Source organism: Dendrobates tinctorius, unplaced genomic scaffold, assembly GCF_039654945.1.
Source record: "Dendrobates tinctorius isolate UK_male_01 unplaced genomic scaffold, ASM3965494v1 ptg000312l, whole genome shotgun sequence".
Taxonomy (NCBI): Eukaryota; Metazoa; Chordata; class Amphibia; order Anura; family Dendrobatidae; genus Dendrobates; species Dendrobates tinctorius.
This window is the reverse complement of record NW_027361979.1, coordinates 6,829,279-6,849,071: the sequence shown is the minus strand read 5'-3', so window position 1 is coordinate 6,849,071 and position 19,793 is coordinate 6,829,279. Positions and strand designations below refer to the sequence as shown.

Sequence of the window (19,793 nt, the reverse complement as noted above, 5' to 3'; positions counted from 1 at the left end):
ATCATCCAAGAATATCTTCACATGCATAAGGTATCTGCTTGCTGGGTTCCCCGGCTGCTCACACCTTTCCAGAAACAGGAAAGAATCGAATGCTCTCAGGCTCTATTGACGATGTGACATGGAAACCAGGATGACTTTTTAAACAGGCAGGTCACACAGGATGAAAGCTGGGTCCATCACTATGATCCTGAGACTAAAGTCCAGTTGGTGCAATGGAAGCATCATGGCTCACCACCTCCAAAGAAGGCACGTGCCCAACCCTCGACAGGCAAGGTCATTCTCACAGTATTTTGGGACCAGTATATTAGTATTGATGGATTTCCTAGCAAAAGGTATCACGATCACTGGGGCATACTATACTTCACTGCTGCGGAAATTGCGGGAGGCCATCAAAGCCAAGAGACGAGGCATGCTCACCAAAAGTGTCGACCTTCTGCAAGACAATGCACCAGTTCACATCTCACCAGTTGCCCAAATGGAAGCATGCTCCTGTGGCTTTGAAATTCTACCACATCCCCTTTATTCACCCGACCTTGCCCCATTGGACTTCCACTTCTTTCCAACAATGAAGTTTATTTTTGAAGGGCAAGAATTTTCCAGATGATGAGACTCCAATTTCCGAAGTCACAATGTGGCTTTTGGAGCAGCCTTTCAACTTCTACAAGCGAGGTGTTTACAGTTACTTAAATAGATGGGGAAGTGTGTGTCCCTAGGTGGCACTTACAGTTGTGGCCAAAAGTATTGACACTCCTGCAATTTTGTCAGATAATACTGAGCTTCTTCCTGAAAATTATTGCAAACACAAATTCTTTGTTATTATCTTCATTTATTTTGTCTTAAATGAAAAATCACAAAAAGAATTGTCCTAAAGCCAAATTGGATATAATTCCACACCAAACATAAAAAAGAGGGTGGACAAAAGTATTGGCACTGTTCGAAAAATCATGCGATGCTTCTCAAATTGGTGTAATTAGCAGCACCTGTAACTTACCTGTGGCACCTAACAGGTGTTGGCAATAACTAAATCACACTTGCAGCCAGTTGACATGGATTAAAGTTGACTCAACCTGTGTCCTGTGTCCTTGTGTGTACCACATTGAGCATGGAGAAAAGAAAGAAGACCAAAGAACTGTCTGAGGACTTGAGAAAACAAATTGTGAGGCAGCATGCGCAATCTCAAGGCTACAAGTCCATCTTCAAAGACCTGAATGTTCCTGTGTCTACCGTGCGCAGTGTCATCAAGAAGTTTAAAGCCCATGGCACTGTGGCTAACCTCCCTAGATGTGGACGGAAAAGAAAAATTGACAAGAGATTTCAACGCAAGATTGTGCGGATGTTGGATAAAGAACCTCGACTAACATCCAAACAAGTTCAAGCTGCCCTGCAATACGAGGATACAACAGTGTAAACCCGTACTATCCGTCGGCGTCTGAATGAAAAGGGACCCAGGAAGACCCCACTTCTTACCCCGAGACATAAAAAAGCCAGGCTGGAGTTTGCCAAAACTTACCTGAAAAAGCCTAAAACGTTTTGGAAGAATGTTTTCTGGTCAGATGAGACAAAAGTAGAGCTTTTTGGGCAAAGGCATCAACATATAGTTTACAGGAGAAAAAAAGGCATTCAAAGAAAAAAACACAGTCCCTACAGTCAAACATGGCGGAGGTTCCCTGATGTTTTGGGGCTGCTTTGCTGCCTCTGGCACTGGACTGCTTGACTGTGTGCATGGCATTATGAAGTCTGAAGACTACCAACAAATTTTGCAGCATAATGTAGGGCCCAGTGTGAGAAAGCTGGGTCTCCCTCTGAGGTCATGGGTCTTCCAGCAGGACAATGACCCAAAATACACTTCAAAAAGCACTAGAAAATGGTTTGAGAGAAAGCACTGGAGACTTCTAAGGTGGCCAGCAATGAGTCCAGACCTGAATCCCATGGAACACCTGTGGAGAGATCTAAAAATGGCAGTTTGGAGAAGGCACCCTTCTAATATCAGGGACCTGGAGCAGTTTGCCAAAGAAGAATGGTCTAAAATTCCAGCAGAGCATTGTAAGAAACGCATTGATGGTTACCGGAAGCGGTTGGTCACAGTTATTTTGGCTAAAGGTTGAGCAACCAAGTATTAGGCTGAGGGTGCCAATACTTTTGTCTGGCCCATTTTTGGAGTTTTGTGTGAAATGATCAATGTTTTGCTTTTTGCTTCATTCTCTTTTGTGTTTTTTCATTTAAGACAAATTAAATGAAGATAATAATACCAAAGAATTTGTGAGTGCAATCATTTTCAGGAAGAAACTGAGTATTATCTGACAAAATTGCAGGGGTGTCAATACTTTTGGCCACAACTGTATGTATAGAAGGACTAACAACTGTACCAAGTTTCATTGCTCTCAGTTCACAGGAAGTGGGTCAGGGGAAATCTTTAATGAACGCCACTCGCACATAGTATATACTTTATACAAAGTGTTAAAACTACAACCAGTCCTGCAGAAAATAAGTTTTCATCTGGCAATATCCATAGATGAGTAAAATAATAAAATATGCCTTGGAGAGTGAGGAGAAAAACAGAAGTGTAAAAATGAAAGATGGCTATGTCTCCAAGGGGTTAAAAAAAGAAGCAATATAAACTAGCAATCATTGGAGTCAATATACTGTGTGCCATTAGAGAATGTGGAAGCATCATGACTTTTACCTTTAACTATTTCACAGTTTAGCAGTTTTTATTACAGTGTCCACTTCATTGCAACAAGTCATAAAATTAAATTAATCATTAAATTGTAAACATATTCTCTTACCTTTAACACACAGTTTGCAATCTACAGTTGCCTCTCCCAGAGAATTAACCGCTTTGCATGTATACACACCACCATCAAAGGCACAAGGCTTGCGGATTTCAAGAGAACAAACTCCTTGATTCACAAGAGAACGAAATTTGGGGTCTTCTCTGATTTCCATCTGATTTTTCATCCACACTACTCTAGGCTTAAAAACAAATATATTTATAAATACATTTAAAACTGACTGGTTCTCGCATTAACAATTCATAATAAAACAGGTTTTTCCATTAAATACATTTATCTCCTATCCAAAAGAAGACTTCTTGGGGTCTGACTGCTTGGAACCCCAACGATCCCAAGAGTGGAGGCCTCAAAGTCTTGTGTATGAATGAAGCAGTACTGTACATGTACAAACACTGATCCATTCACTTTGATATCCAAGAAGTATAATTTCTCCTTGATGATCAGATTTAAAGCCGCAATGCTCCTCTGGGAAATATGCTAGTTATCTCCTCAGAGAGGAAGAAGACTAGAACTCTAGTGCCACCTATTGGTAGTAGCAATCCTAAAAGTCAACGTCGACCCTTTAACGAGCCTTGTTACATGACTTAGGATAAAAGCCAAGCCAGAATCTCAATTTACAGACATGACTTAGGGATACTGCCCCTCGTCAGTGCAAAGTGTCAGTTCTGGTTTGGCTGTGTGAGAGGCGTCTGACCGATATCCAAAAAGTATCATTTCTCCTTGCGGAGAATGACATGCTAAGCATGTCGAGATGAGGAGATTAAAGCCGCAATGCTCCTCTGGGAAATATGCTAATTATGCAAATTGTCTCTTCAGAGATGAAGAGGACTAGAACTCTAGTGCCCCCTATTGGAAGTAGCAATCCTAAAAGTCAATGTTGACCCTTTAACAAGCCTTGTTACATGACTTAGGATAAGGGGACAGTACCCCGAAACAGTGTCTGCAAAATGAGATTCTGGCTTGGCTTTTATTCTAAGTCATGTAACAAGGCTCGTTAACGGGTCAACATTGACTTTTTGGATTGCTACTTCCACTAGGTGGCACTAGAGTTCTAGTCCTCTTCCTCTCTGAAGAGACAATTTGCATAATTAGCATATTTCCCAGAGGAGTATTGCGGCTTTAAAGCCAGGGTTACATTGCGTTTTAGCAGTCCGTTAGACAGACTGCGTTACACTGCAGCATAACACGGTGTAACACAGTCCGTTAATGCTGCCATTGCCCTCCATTGTCAGGCGCATCGCGACGCATGCCGTAAAGCGGCATGCATTCGCGATGTGCCATCATTCAGTGACGGAGCCTCGAACGTGGGTTGCAGTGTCTGAGGCTTCGTCACCGCTAGCACAGAAGAATCATCTGCGCTAGTGGGTATAGCATACCGAGATCGCATTATGCTATACCGTTTAACCAGCCCGTCAACACTATGCGTTGAATGGGCTGGTTTAAACGTAATGTGAACCTAGCCTTAGTCTCCTCATCTCGACATGCTTAGCATGTCATTCTCCGCAAGGAGAAATTATACTTCTTGGATATCGGTCAGACGCCTCTCATACAGCCAAACCAGATCTCACACTTTGCACTGACGAGGGGCAGTACCCCCCTAAACACAGTGTCTGCAAATTGAGATTCTGGCTTGGCTTTTATCCTAAGTCATGTAACAAGGCTCGTTAAAGGGTCGACAATGACTTTTAGGATTGCTACTTCCAATAGGTGGCACTATAGTTCTAGTCCTCTTCCTCTCTGAAGAGACAATTTGCATAATTCACTTTGATGAAACGGAAGGAACAACTATATTGAGCTGTGATTGCACGAGAACACTACTGTTTGATTCATACAAAACCTACAAAAAAATGGCCTAGATCAATGGCACTTCCCAAATACATGAAATTCCAATGAGAGCAAGGAAGCAAAAAGCCATCACATACAATAGAAACACCTTTATTGAACATATATAATAAAACAAGATTAAAAACCGAGATACAGTTCCAATGATAAACTGCCTACCAGGCACATAGACCCATATATAATCAGCTAGTGTGACCTATCTAGAAGTGATATATGTAAAAAAAATGTGATATGAATAGATATTCTGATCATCTGGGGGTGCATCTGAATCATGATAAGTCATACTCCAAAAATTTTTCAGTTGTTATATAGGAGTATGGCACTGAGTTTATTATCTTTATTTTGGGTGCCATTGTGGGGTGTATATTTTCCCTCAATTCTAAGTGAACTATCAAAACTGTTTAATCAAGAGTTTGATTGGGATTTATATTAGCCTTTTATCTTATGGCATGAGGCATGGTGGAGTACTAATCATGATTTTCTATGTGAATTTTTGAGTATCTGTATGCATGTTGTTGGGAATTTATTATTAGTTTCAAGATTCTCTTCATCTCTCATCTATAATTTATTATTTTCTCACCTTTTTGGGTAGGGTTTAATAGGGCAGTGAGGGACAGCCTACGTTGAGTAGGGGCGCCAAATAATCGTTCTTTAGGGAGCCAACCTCCACAGTCAGGCAGGGGCGATTTTAGGCCTATTATAGGGTATCTGCTAGGCTCCTCCATTTTTTGATATATTGTTATATATACACCTTTTTACACTGGGTTGGTGTTTTTTTTAAAAATTTGATCATTAATCCTGACCGGAGCTTTTTTCGTCTTTTTGTTTTCGTTTTTCGATCCCCTTCTTTCCAGAGCCATAACTTTTTTATTTTTCTGTCAATACGGCCATGTGAGGGCTTATTTTTTGCGGGACGAGTTGTACTTTTGAACGACACCATTGCTTTTACCATGTCGTGTACTTGAAAATGGGAAAAAAATTCCAAGTGCGGTGAAATTGCAAAAAAAAGTGCAATCCCACACTTGTTTTTTGTTTGGCTTTTTTGCTAGGTTCAATAAATGCTAAAACTGACCTGCCATTATAATTCTCCAGGTCATTTCAAGTTCATAGACAGCAAACATGTCTTTTTTATTTAAGTGGAGAAATAAAATTCCAAACTTTGCTAAAAAAAAAAAAAATTGCGCCATTTTCCGAGACCCGTAGCGTCTCCATTTTTCGTGATCTCGGATTGGATGAGGGTTTATTTTTTGCGTGCTGAGCTGAAGTTTTTTATGATACCACTTTTGTGCAGATACGTTCTTTTGATCACCCGTTATTGCATTTTAATGCAATGTCGCAGCGACAAAAAAAAGGAATTATGGCGTTTTGAGTCTTTTTTCTTGCTACGACATTTAGCGATCAGGTTAATCCTTTTTTTATTGATAGATCGGGCAATTCTGAACACAGCGATATCAAATATGTGTAGGTTTGATTTTTTTTTTGTTTTACTTTGATTGGGGCGAAAGGGGGTGATTTGAACTTTCATTTTTTTTAATTTTTATACACTTTTTTTTTACTTTTGGCATGCTTCAATAGCCTCCATATGAGGCTAGAAGCTGCCATAGCGCGATCGGCTCTGCTACATAGAGGTGATGCATAGATCACCTCTATGCAGCAGAATTACAGCATTGTTATGAGCTTCGACCACAGGGTGGAGCTCATAGCAATCTGCCATCAACAACCATAGCGGTCTCGAGGAGACCTCAGCTTGTTATGGCAATGCATCGCTGATCACGTGACGGGGGGGTCGGCGATGCGCATATTTCTGGCCGCACACTGGAAGCTCTAGTTAAATGCCCGCTGTCAGCGTATGACAGCGGGTTTTAACTAGGTAATAGGCGCGGGCAGATCGCGATTCCACTCGCGCCTATTGCGGGCACATGTCAGCTATTTAAAACAGATGACATGTCAAGTCTTTGATGTGGGTTCACTGCCCGAGCCCACCTAAGGCTGAGTTCACACGTGGCGTTTTTTTCGCGTTACTCGGCGGTTTTAACCGCGCAATTTTGCCGCGAAAACGCGAAAAATAAGCATCCCATGCATTCCTGTGGGATTCCGCAATGCTGTGCTAATGCTGCGGTTTTTACCGCGGCGGAATCGCTTTGCGGTAAAAACCGCAGCATGCTCATTAATTTGCGGAATCGCGGCGATCCCGCACCCATAGGAATGCATTGTTCCGCTTATTTCCCGCATGTGGCTGTGCACACCATGCGGAAAGTAAGTAGAACAATTGCGGATGGTACCCATGGTCCGGAGGAGAGAAGACTGTCCTCCGGGCTTTGGGTACCATATCCCTGTAAAAAATAGAATTTAAAATAAAAAACATTGTTATTCTCACCCTCCGACGTCCCGCGCAGCCTTCCCGCCTCTCTCCACGCTCTCGTTCCCAGTAGTCCTTTGCGAAAATGCTCGCGATGACGTCCCGTCTCGCGATCATTCGCGCGACGTCATCGCGAATTACCGCGAGACGTCGCGATCCCGCGAGAACTGACGTCATCGCGGGCATTTTCGCAAAGGATTACTGGGAACGGATGCGCGGGACGTCGGAGGGTGAGAATAACACCGTTTTTTTTTTTTTTACATTCTATCTTTTACTACTGATGCCGCATAGGCGGCCTCAGTAGTAAAAAGTTGGTCACACTCGTCAAACACTATGTTTGACGAGTGTGACCAACCTGTCAATCAGTTCTCCAAGCAATGCTACAGATCGCTTGGAAAACGCTAGCATTTTGCAAGCTAATTACGCTTGCAAAATGCTAGTTTTTCCGCGGGAAAATCGCGGGAATTTAAAATGCGATTTTCCCGCGGACTGGAATTCCGGAATTCTCACGGTAATTTCCGCGAAAGTTCCGGTACGTGTGCACTTAGCCTAAAAGCGGGAGATACTGGCCGCTGACATACTATCCCGTCAGCGGTCAGTAAGGGGTTAAAGCAGGGGTCTCAAACTGCATTCCTCGAGGGCTGCAAACCATGTGTGTTTTTGAGATTTCCTTAGCATTGCACAAGGTGCTGGAATCTATCTGTGCAGGTGATTAAATTATCACCTGTGCAATACAAGGAAATCCTGAAAACATGACCTGTTTGCGGCTAGAGTTGAGCGACTTTGGTCGGATCGGGTTTCGTGATGAAACCCGAATGAAACAAAATTTGAGTCGGATGAAACTGGTCCGACTAGGGCAAAAAAAAGTCGGAGTTTTGCCGAAACCCGACCCCAATGCAAGTCAATGGGGAATAAAAGTCGGCATTGAGTGGATAAATGTCATCCGCTCAATGCCGACTTTTATTTCCCATTGACTTGCATTGGGGTCGGGTTTCGGACAAAACTCCGACTTTTTTTGCCCTAGTCGGACCAGTTTCATCCCACTCAAATTTTGTTTCATTCGGGTTTCACGAAACCCGATCCGACCAAAGTCGCTCAACTCTATTTGCGGCCCTTGAGGAATGCAGTTTGAGACCTCTGGGTTAAAGGTTGTCTTTAAAAGGGAATACATGTTCACATACCAATTACAAATTTCCTTGAGTTTATTTAGTTCTTTGATCACCGCTCATGAGCTTGGTGTAGTACTTAAAGTTCTCAAGAACCTCACAAATGTCAGCGATCCACACACACTCGACAGTTGTTATGTGTGGTGGCTGACTTTCAGTCTGACGGGCATGTCGAAGCTGGTATTCAGCTACTGCCCTCTGCTGCTCACTAATCCTTGCCAACATATGATAGGTTGAGTTCCACCGCGTGGGCAGGTCGTAAATGAGTCGGTGTAGTGTGAATATAAAAATGGCTATTTTGAGTCCATATTGAAATATACAGAATGAATTCAGAACATTACAGAGCATTTCTGGTCACACGGTTCAGGCAGACAGACAATGCTCATAGTGACATAATCTTGAGAACTGTTTGTTCATTACCTGAAACCCTTTCACCTCATAAACAGTCCTAAGTTTCTATATGTCGTTAGACAATGCGCATAGTGACACAATCTTGAGAACTGTTTATTACCTGAAACCCTTTCACCTCACAAACAGTTCTTAGTTTCTATATGTTTATTGTGGTTTTATCTAAATTCATGTGGGCTTTTCTCATTGTTTGATGTTCACCTGGTATCTCGGTTCATCCTACCTTGAAAGCTGGCCACTGGAAGGGCAGGGTGAAACTAGAGTTACACATAGTGTAAATCACTATATATGGCCAGAGAAACATGAATAAGGCCAGGTTAACATAGCGTTTGGCAGTCCGTTTAACGGATTGCATTACACCGCAGCATTAACGCAATGTAACGCATCCATTAACGCTCCCATACAATCCAATTACCGATCGCATCGCTAACGCATGTCATAAGAGGCATGCCTTAGCGATGTGCCGTCATTCTGTGACGGACCCTCGGACGCGGTCTGCAGCGTTCAAGGGTCCGTCACTGCTAGCGCAGATGGAGCATCTGCACTAGCGCGATCGCTAAATGCGATCAGAATATAAGAGTAGCGTTAATGCAGTCCATTTAACGCATGCGTTGAACGGACTGCATTAACACTATGTGAACCTGGCCAAAGACAGAAGCAAAAACTTGGATACCTGCATAATTGGGGACGCTCGTGCAGTGTTGTGAATTTCCCAGATGTTCTCTGTCTTGGTGCTGCTTCTCTGATATTCCAGACGGATGATGTTTAGAAGCCTCTTGGTGTTGATGTGAGTATACTGTATGTAGTTAATCTTTATATGTACTTAATCATTATATGTATTTAATCTTTATATGTACTTAACCTTTTTATCTTAAAATATACAAAAGTGTACGCAATCATACTATTCAATCATACTATTCCTTTAATTTTGTACTTTGAAATAAAATTGCGTTATATCGCAAGTAGTAGCCTTCTTTAAAGCCGTGTCCGAACCTTAGTGTTAAAAACTTGGCAAAACATAATTTGTCGTAGTCGTCAGGATACACAGAAGGCTCAGAAGTTTTTTATTAATATTAATAGGACTCAGTATGATAGTGTGATCTTGCGTAGAATATGCCTTTCTTTAAGAAAAAAGGTGTCTGTGTGTGAATCTATTGAGATTCCAGGCTGGGAACAGGCTCCCTATCATATTTTGGCAACCAAGTGGTCGCACAGTGCTGGTTTGGGTGAAGCGTGGGACAAATGTTTGAAGAATGCTGAACCTGCTGATGTGGTTTAATGCTTACAGAAAGTGAAGGTGGAGAAAGGTAAAGAGTTGGTGGCTGTGGGTAGACGCAGATGGATATTGTTGTCTGCATATAGAAAACAGCATAAGGAAAGAATACGTATGTTAACAAAAGTACAGGAATTGGAAAAACAGTTGTGTGAGGCCCAAATTGCAATGGTTATAGCACAATGTCAGAATAAGTTATTAATGGACAGATGTGATGGATATCAGCATGTTGCAGAAAAGGCTGCCGTACGTGTAGCAGAGTATAAATACAGAAGGAGAAAAGGCAAGGTGAATAAAAAGAAAGTAGCTTTGGCCATAGCCAAAGCAGGGATGGAGTGGAACCCTAATCAGTGGGATGGTGAAGTTTGGAATTCAACTGACTCCGAAAACATCACTGATATCGAGTCTGAGGATGAACATTTCCATGGGAAGAGGGTAATTAATCCTCCTCTTAACCCAGTGAAAGTTCATCCTTTATATTGGAGACGGATTGTAGAGACATCTACAGGTAAACGGAATGAGAATGCGGTAGAGGATTTCAGTCAGCAGGAGCTTAACGATCTTCATGATCGTTATTCTCAAAAGTCAAATGAATCCCTGGTAGCTTGGGCAGTCAGATTATGGGAGATGGGGGCTCATGAAGTACAGGTAGATGCTGTGGATGGCCCAAAATTTGTCCAACTCAGTCATGAGCCTGTAGTGAAGGAGGCATTCCGTACCTTGATAATCCAGCAACCACATGTGGTGTGTGGTATGCTTGATGTTGTGGCTATGGCATTGCAGCATAAATACCCATCTGAGGCGGACTGGCCGCCCAATGAAAAACCATGGTTTATGTTAAAAGATTTTCAACCTCTGTGCACAGAGGAAGTAAGGAAAAATGCAAGTTCAGCAAACACCTGATGATTATATGCAAGTTGTTGTAAGTGTATCTGTTAGAAATAATATCAGTAGAAATGCCCCTCCAGCTTATAAACATCTCATGATGACGCTAATGGTAAATCAGACTGGGAAAACAATAGCTAATACATTGGAGGCAATTCGACAGCTAAGGGATCTGGGAGATTGGGGTCCCAAACAAAAGGGTAATTTTCCCTCTGAAGAGCAGCATTACGATGTCAAAAGTCATTACATTCCTAGACTCCGTATTACCCAGAAATATATGTTTAGGGCCTTACTAAAGGATGGCGTCCACAGGGATAAAATAGACGGGATTGATACTGAAGAGATGTGGAAATTGTATCAAAAGAGAGGAATTAATATTAAGTCAGATGTTTCACATAATAAAAAGGTTACAGTAAAAGATTCTGAATCTCCACAACAGGGGTGAGACAGGACACGGGGAGAGAGAGGGCCCCTTTTCAGTTATGCACAAAGCTGATAGGAGTATCTACTCAAGTGCAAGACATACAAGATGATGTGACCCAGAACTTCACATACAGTAGTAATTTTTGCTCATGCATTGCTTTGTGTTGTTGTATACAGTGTACACTTCCATTATTATCCTTAAGCCTATCATCCACTAAAACTGTCCTGTTAGGATATGGTACCTTGTATAAATAATGTATGGCTCAAAATAGCCAAGGGTGGATTTTAGTGTGAATATATAAATGGCTATTTTGAGTCCATATTGAAATATACAGAATGCATACAGACCATTAGAGAGCATTTCTGGTCACACAGTTCAGGCAGACAGACAATGCTCATAGTGACAAAATCTTGAGAACTGTTTATTACCTGAAACCCTTTCACCTCACAAACAGTTCTAAGTTTCCATAAGTTTATTGTGGTTTTATCTAAATCCATGTGGGCTTTTCTCATTGTTTGATGTTCGCCTGGTATCTCAGTTCATCCTCCCTTGAAAGCTGGCCATTGGAAGGGCAGGGTGAAATCAGAGTTACACATAGTGTAAATCACTATATATGGCCATAGAAACATGACTAAGACAGAAGCAAAAACTTGGATACCTGTACATGTACAGTGTGATGATACCTGGATAATCGGGGACGTCCGTGCAGTGTTGTGAATTTCCCAGGTGTTCTGTGTCTTGGTGTTGCTTCTCTGATATTCCAGACGGATGAAGTTTTAAAGCCTCTTGTTGATGATGTGAATATACTGTATGTAGTTAACCTTTATATGTACTTAATCATTATATGTATTTAATCTTTATATGTGCTTAACCATTGTATCTTAAAATATACAAAAGTGTACGCAATCATACTATTCCTTTAATTTTGTACTTTGAAATAAAATTGCGTTATATCACAAGTAGTAGCCTTCTTTAAAGCCGTATCCAAACCTTAGTGTTAAAAACTTGGCAATACAGTCAGCGACTTGGCAAATTCAAGCGCTTTTGCAGCGCTGCAAGTCGAGCAAAAGTGGTAGAAGAATGGCGGAAATTCGCACTAATACGGCGCACCTTCTCAAGTAGGTACGGCAAGGCAGTGTAACTTTTCAGAAATTTCTGAACAACTAGGTTCAGCATGTGAGGCATGCATGGCACATGTATCAGCTTGCCAACCTTTAAAGCCGCCACTGGGGTACGCCCATTATCGAAGAAAACCAGACCGGGTTGAAGGTGACCTAAACAGATCAGCTTCAGGAGAGCGTGTTGCCGCTTTGCCAATGTGCTGCTGCACAGGTCCCAGCTTGGCAGTGATGGAGAGGGCACTTCAGCAGAGGATGAGGAGCAGGAGGAAGGGAGAGAGGAAGTGGAGTATGAAGAGGTGGAAACACTGACAGAAGTTGGGTCCGCTATTCTTGTTGTGGGTAGGATGTGTGATGTTCCAGTTTGCGCCATTGTCCCACCCTTCACCAGGTTCACCCAGTGTGCCATGACAGAAATGTATCGTCCCTGTCCACAACAACTTGTCCAGGTGTCTGTTGTTAGGTGGACCTTCCCGGTTATGGCATTGGTGAGGGATGGCACACAGGGCAAAATAGTGGGGAAAATGGCCTGGTGCGTGCTTGGCAGTAGGCAGTAGGAAATGTTTGGACTACTGCTTTGCGTAGGGCACTAACCGCCTTTTTAAATGAACTAATGAGGACAGCAGAAGCCAGTCTCTGACTCCAAAAACAAAGGGAAAATAGACCGGTGCTTTTTAAAAATGCAGCACTAAATGCTATTACTCTGTGTGCTGGAAAAATATTGATTTACCTCTAACAAGCGCTCTTTTAAGGTGGACACTGGAAGAACACTTTAACCTCTCCCTACCTAATACACAATCTCTCCCTCCCTGTACTCTGACTTTGTTGTGTGTTCTCAGCTCTGAAAAGAGCTATTTTTTGATGGTATTATGGAGTTAGTGACCGGCTCCTTTAAACTGTCCCTGCTCGAGTATCTCTCTCTCTACTCTACACTAACCTAGTATACACTGCAGGTAGCCCTCAAAAGGGCTTTTGTGTTATCAAGAGGCCTAAAGACTCTCCCTAGCAGCTGAGCGATCTCTCCCTATACTTGTAGATATAATGTGTGTAAAATGGCGTCGTCAGGGCTTACACAGACCATATGACGCTGGGCAGCCAGCCAATCACAGTAATGCCACATCCAAGATGTCTGCGGCATTACTGTGATTGGTTAAGAAGCCCAGCATGTTTAGTGGCTGCTAAGGAGGTGCCAAAACTGCAGGGCGGGACATCCGAATATAGCGATGCGAGTACACAAATACTCGCAATGTACTGAGTAACCCGAATACCGTACTATACTGTACATCATATAGTGAATAGTAACAAATATACTCTCCCATCACTAGTTAAGAGGATTGATCCTGCTGACAGATTCCATTTAAGTAATTTTTCTGTCTTAACTGTTTTCACCAATGTACCTTGGGCAAAGCGAATCAAAATGGAGGATGAATATAGTTCAAATGAAAACATACTTTTTTGTGCCCTTTAAGATTAAAATGTTCGCATTTCAATAAGGATTTTTATGTCTCACTTTATCTTCAACTGCGAAAAATTAGGATACTGGAGTAAAACTGCTGCAAAATCTATAATTTAGAGTAAAAAAATGTCTAAAAAATACTCCAAAATAAAAGATTAATTATAGCTTTTGAGTCTTGATTCCTCCAGTCGGAGTAATTACTAACAGTTTTTCCTGGAGAAATTTATATAAAAGGTAATAGTCTAAATCAAGGTCTAGACAAGCGTATTTCATGGTCTGTATGCTGGTACAACGCTTAAATTGACGATGTGTCTCCTGCCCCAAACTTACAGCATCGTAATACACCTAAAAGGCTGTAAGTTCAGTGCAGGAGGCCTGGAATTCTGTCTAGGCAAATCAGTCTGGATTGCTGAACCTGGCCAAAAACAGATACCGTGCCATATAAAAACTGTTGGCTGACATTTTATTGTGACAACACTAGCATATTTCATGCGCTTGAGTTTCTTACCTTAGGACTGCCACGTACACTACAATACAGTTTAGTTGTATATCCATTTGTTGTTGTTCTATCATTGGGAGGCTGAGTAAACTTTGGAGCTTCTGCAAGGGTACACTCTGTATATTCAGGACGCTTGTAAGTATTTTCTATTTAAATACAAAAATAATAAAGAATTTGTGAGCTTGGTACATGGGCAATATTAAAATAGACATATTAACAATATGACAATAAAATAAGAATCATTTAAACCAACAAAAAGCAGTATGTTCTCGATTGATAATAGAAAGGAAGACCTGCAGGGAAGTGGTTGCCTGGGACCAAGCATATGTAATATGGACTGGACCAGACATAGATACTGTATATTCATTATGAAAGATCCCAGGAAGCTCTTTTTTATGTTGGAATAATGTGCTAGATGCATGGGATAGAGAAAGAAGGCATATTGTTCACTCATGCTTTAGGCTATGTGCACACGTTGCGGATTCTGCTGTGTTGTACAGTACCATTCTTTGCAATGGTAAAACCAAAAACACTGTGCACATGCAGCGGATTTTTCCGCGCAGATTTGCTGCGGGTTACAATCCGCAGAATGTCAATTCTTTGTGCGGAATCCGCAGGGGTTTCACACCTTCACCATTGTAGAGGTGTGAAACCGCAGGGCTAAACCGCAGACTAATCCGCAGGTAAACCGCAGGTATTTTGACCTGTGGATTTACCTGAGGATTTTTCAAAATCCGCACGGAAAAATCTGCAGCACTTCCAACTACGTGTGCACATAGCCTTATGCCTTACATGCAGGGCTGAATAGTCTTAAATGAAAATCTCATACAATAAGTAGTAAAGGACATAAATATAAAGCATACTGAGGGTCAGACATGAAAACAAATTGCAGTCTGTTACTTTTCTCTGCCACTATCTGGTTATACAGTAATAGTCACACAAGCGTATTTTTGGTCCGATTGCTGTCCATGAAAAAACTGACAGCACTTGGATCAATGTTGTTCAGTAGGGTAAGGGTACAGTATGTGCACACGGAGTTTTTTGGCTCTGCGGATTTTGTAGTAAAAACCGCAGATAAATGCGGTTTATCTGCGGTTTTGCCTTCGTTTTTTTTCACCTCATAATGGATTAGGTGTGAAACCGCAGCGTTTCTGCACAAAAGAATTGAAATGCTGCGGATTGTAAACCGCAGCAAAACCGCGCTGAAAAATCCGCAGCATGTGCCCAGCTTTTTCCAGTTTACCATTGAAAACAATGGTACTGTACAACGCACCTAAATCTGCTGCGGACCCGCAGCTGCAGAAACGCTACGGATCCACAGCAGAATCCGCTCCGTGTGCACATACCCTTACTCCGCGATGCGTGTTTCTTTATCATGGACTGTCTGCCTGTGAAAAAGATTATCATCTGTATGCAGTGCTTTTTTGCGACGGTACGTTGTACCGGAAAATCTGAAGGTGCAGCCGCATACCTTAAAGTAATTAAGCATTCATTTTTACCCTCAGTCGCTCTGTCACCGCTGCCATCCTCCAGTCCCTGCTTCTTCCTGCTTGTACCCGGCTATGATGTCATCGCTGCTGCGCCTGTCACATGACGCCGGCGAAAGCAGGAAGAAGCAGGGACTGGCAGCGGTGGCAGAGGGTAAGGATGAATGGTTCATTATTTTAAGGTGTGCGGCAGCATGGGGGGCTGTAACCTGTGATGGAGGATTATATACCACTGATGGGGGGCTGCTTGCAGAGGCAGACTCTTGGATACTTCGAGGTCGGCGATCAGCCATTGACAGAAACAGTAAAGAACGAACTCGAGATGTCGTGGCTGATGAAAATTTGGTTGAAATTTGGCGTTTCTTATAGAATACAGCCTAGGTAAATCGATTAAGGAATACGAAAACCATATTTTACAAGTGAAAAAAAAACGTTTATACAGTATTTGTCGTTTTTTTATTTTTCTTTTGCAATCTGAATTACATAGTTTTTGATTGAAATTAGCATACAGCCTACAGTACTGAATAATGAGAAATTAATCAGAAATGCGTACCGGCAAATATTTTTTTTTTTACAAAAAAAGCCCTGTCCGTATGTCATGTGTTTTTCATGGATACATTACAATTATAAAGATAGATAAGCTGTATATGATTTTAATTATCCAAGACATTTTTCATGTAAAAAACAAATGCCATATAGATGACTCAAAACACATATGGATGTTAAAAACATGGACACACAGAGGGCATAAAGATAACAATACAGATGAAAAATAATTTTTTTTTTCTGGAAAAATGGGTGATTTTGAATACATTGTGTGAACCCGGCCTTAGTCACAGCCCAGGACTGAATGATCAAATGTTTCTTTTTAGATGTAAAGGCCACAACTAATTAAGGCTGCTTATTAGTTTGTGTTCTAGTGAATCTTCCTGCGAAATGCTGATGACAGAAACCAGCAGGGAATATAATATCGAAAGAAAAGGAATGGAGCCAGTCCGCAGGTTACAATAAATTATTTTCTGTTCATTTCTTACACTACCTTGAGCCCATGTAGATAATCTTTAAACCCCCAAATGCAAAATCATGTACATGTTTGTATGTAGCGTGTCATATGAGTATAACAATATACATGTACATAATCTGAATGGCCTACACAAAGCAGCATTTTCCATCTGTAATATACAGCTGAGCACCCTCTGCATAGACTGGTACAAGCTCCAGTTCCAGCACGCTCACCTCTCACACAATGGCAACTAGGAGTCTAAGACCACGTGCACATGTTGAGTATTTGGTGAATATTTTACATCAGTATTTGTAAGCCAAAAACCGGAGTGGGTGATAAATACAGAAGTGGTGACATTTTTCTGTTGTACTTTTCCTCTGATTGCTCCTCTCCTGGTTTTGGCTTACAAATACTGATGTAAAATACTGACCAAATACTCAACGTGTGCATGTGGCCTAACAAAGGCCTCAAAGTCTGCCTTAAATGAAGACCATCAGCTTTAACAGGAGGCAGATAATGCATTGTATTAGATAAGTAGTGTATTTTCTATGAGTTCAAAGAATTGCATATTACAACATTTGAACTGTTGAAACAAAAAACAAAATAAAAAAAAGTTCCAGTTCTCCTAATTTTGAAAAAAAAAAACAAAAACCAAAAAACGCTATTCTTCCTTCCCCAAAAAAATGAGATATCGACATTTGGTATTGTTGCGTTTGTAACAATTTGTAATTTCAAAGTACCGTATTTCAATATTTATCCATCACAGTAAATGCCACAAGAATACATACTAAAACAATGCCAAGTTGCTGTTTTTGATGTTTTATGTTTTTGCTCATCTTGTGTCACAGAAAATACAATTATAAAAAATAGCTGTATCTGTCCCAATATATGGTACTAATAAAAACGATATGATCTTTTGTCTTGAAGAAGTATGGTACTTCGAAACACAGAGACATAATAAAAAACGCATAAACTCCCAGTGTGGGCCTGGATTTGCCTTTACCTACCAGCAGCATGGATTTTCCACTTTTTTCCTTTGTACATAAAACTACTTTGAATGGCATTATAAAAAAGCACAAGCTCCATTGCCTCTTCAAACAGCTCATTGGAGGGTCTGCCAATAGTTACAGTCACAACCAAAAATGTTGGCACCATTGAAATTGTTTCAGAAAATGAAGTATTTCTCCCAGAAAATTATTGCAATTACACATATTTTGTTATACATGATAATTTCATTTGTGAGTACTGGAACAACGCAAAAAAAAAAAAAAAGAAAAAAAAAGGCTAATTGGACATAATTTCACGCTAAACCCCAAAATGAGCAGTACAAATTTGTTGGCACCTTTCAAAAAATGTGGGTAAACAACTTTTTTCAATGATGTGACGCTCATTCAAACTAACATATGGCAAGTAACATTTATCAGCAATATGAAAATCGCACCTGAAAACATACAAAAAGGGGAGAATTTGACTCAATCTTTGCATTGTGTGTCTGTGTGTGCCACACTAAGCACAGAGAACAGAAAGAGAAGAGAACTGTCTGATGACTTCAGAACCCAAATTGTTGAAAAATATCAACAATCTGAAGGTCACAAGTCCATCTCCAGAGATCTTAATGTCCCTTTGTCCACGGTGCACAAGACAATCAAGGAGTTTACACTCCATGGCACTGTAGCTAATCTCCCAGGATATGGACTGCAGAGAAAAATTTATGAAAGGTTGCAATATAGAATAGTCCAGATGGTGGATAAGCAGCTCCAATCAATGAGTTCCAAAGAAATTCAAGCTGTCCTGCAGGCTCTGGGTGAATCAGTGTCAGTGGAAACTATCCGTCGACATTTTTATTAAATGAAACACTATGGCAAGAGACCCAGGAGGACCCCACTGATGACACAACATAAAAAAGCTAGACTACAGTTCGCCAAAAAGTACACGAGTAAGCAAAAATTCTTCTGGGAAAGCGTCTTTTAGACAGATAAGTTAATGATAGAGCTTTTCGGTAAAGCACATAGTTCTACTGTCTACCATAAATGGAATGAGGTCTACTAAGGAAAGAACACAGTACTAAACGTCAAATATGGTGGAGGTTCAAAGACGTTTGCCATAGGTGGGTTTGAAAGCGCGTCACATGCATGAAACAAAGTTGTTTATCCACATTTTTGGAAAGGTACCAACAATTTTGTCAATTGAAATTATTTTGAGGGACCTAGGGGAAAGAAAATGTTGTGACACCATTTTGAAAACTACAGTCCTTCAGAGGCTTCACCAGAATTAAAGCAATGTGGAAGGAAAAAATGAAAATGTTACTTTTTCCCACAAAAGTATTGATTTATCTATAAATTTTCACAAGGGTAACAAGAGAAAATGGACCATACAATATGCTGTGCAGAATTCCCCCTTCAAGTGACCCCATTTTGGAAATTAAACCCCTCTGGAAATTTATCTACAGGTGTAGTGATGATTTTAACTCCATGTGTACATGTATTTTCCAGAAACAAGCAGAAGTGAATGTAGCTGAGTAAAAACTGCAAATCTACCATTGTAGTGCCCATACATTGTAGTGTTCACACACTGTAGCATCCATACAATGTGCCCAGCTCATGCTTCTGGAGACATGCACCTGTAAATTAGATGGGCTCTCTTCACTACAGAAATGCCAAACATGTGGGTGCTAAATGTGGTTTAGGCACACTGTGAAAAAACGGAAATTTGGCAAAAATTTCAAAATTTTGCAATTTTCCAACTTTGAATTTTCATGCCCTTAAATCACACAGATATTTCACAAAAAATACTTAATAAGTAACATTTCCCACATGTTTACTTTACATCAGCACAATTTTGGAACCAAAATTATTTTTGTTTGGAAGTTATAAGGGTTAAAAGTTGACCAGTGATGTCTCATTTTTACAACACTTTTTTTTTTAGGGACCACATCACAATTGAAGTCACTTTGAGGGGTCTATATGATATAAAATACACAAACGTGACACCATTCTAAAACTGCACCCCTCAAGGTGCTCAAAACCACATTCAAGAAGTTATTAACCCTTCTGGTGCTTCACAGGAATTTTTGGAATATTT

At 40.9% G+C, this 19,793-nt stretch overlaps 1 protein-coding gene across 1 annotated transcript in view; it reads right to left on the bottom strand.

Moving 5' to 3' along the window:
- IGFN1 (immunoglobulin like and fibronectin type III domain containing 1) overlaps window positions 1-19,793 on the bottom strand; it is a 224,452-nt gene that overhangs the window by 22,716 nt on the left and 181,943 nt on the right. The window contains 2 exon segments of the mRNA XM_073561065.1: window positions 2,787-2,973; window positions 14,232-14,368. Of these exon segments, the coding sequence (XP_073417166.1) occupies window positions 2,787-2,973; window positions 14,232-14,368 (324 nt within the window).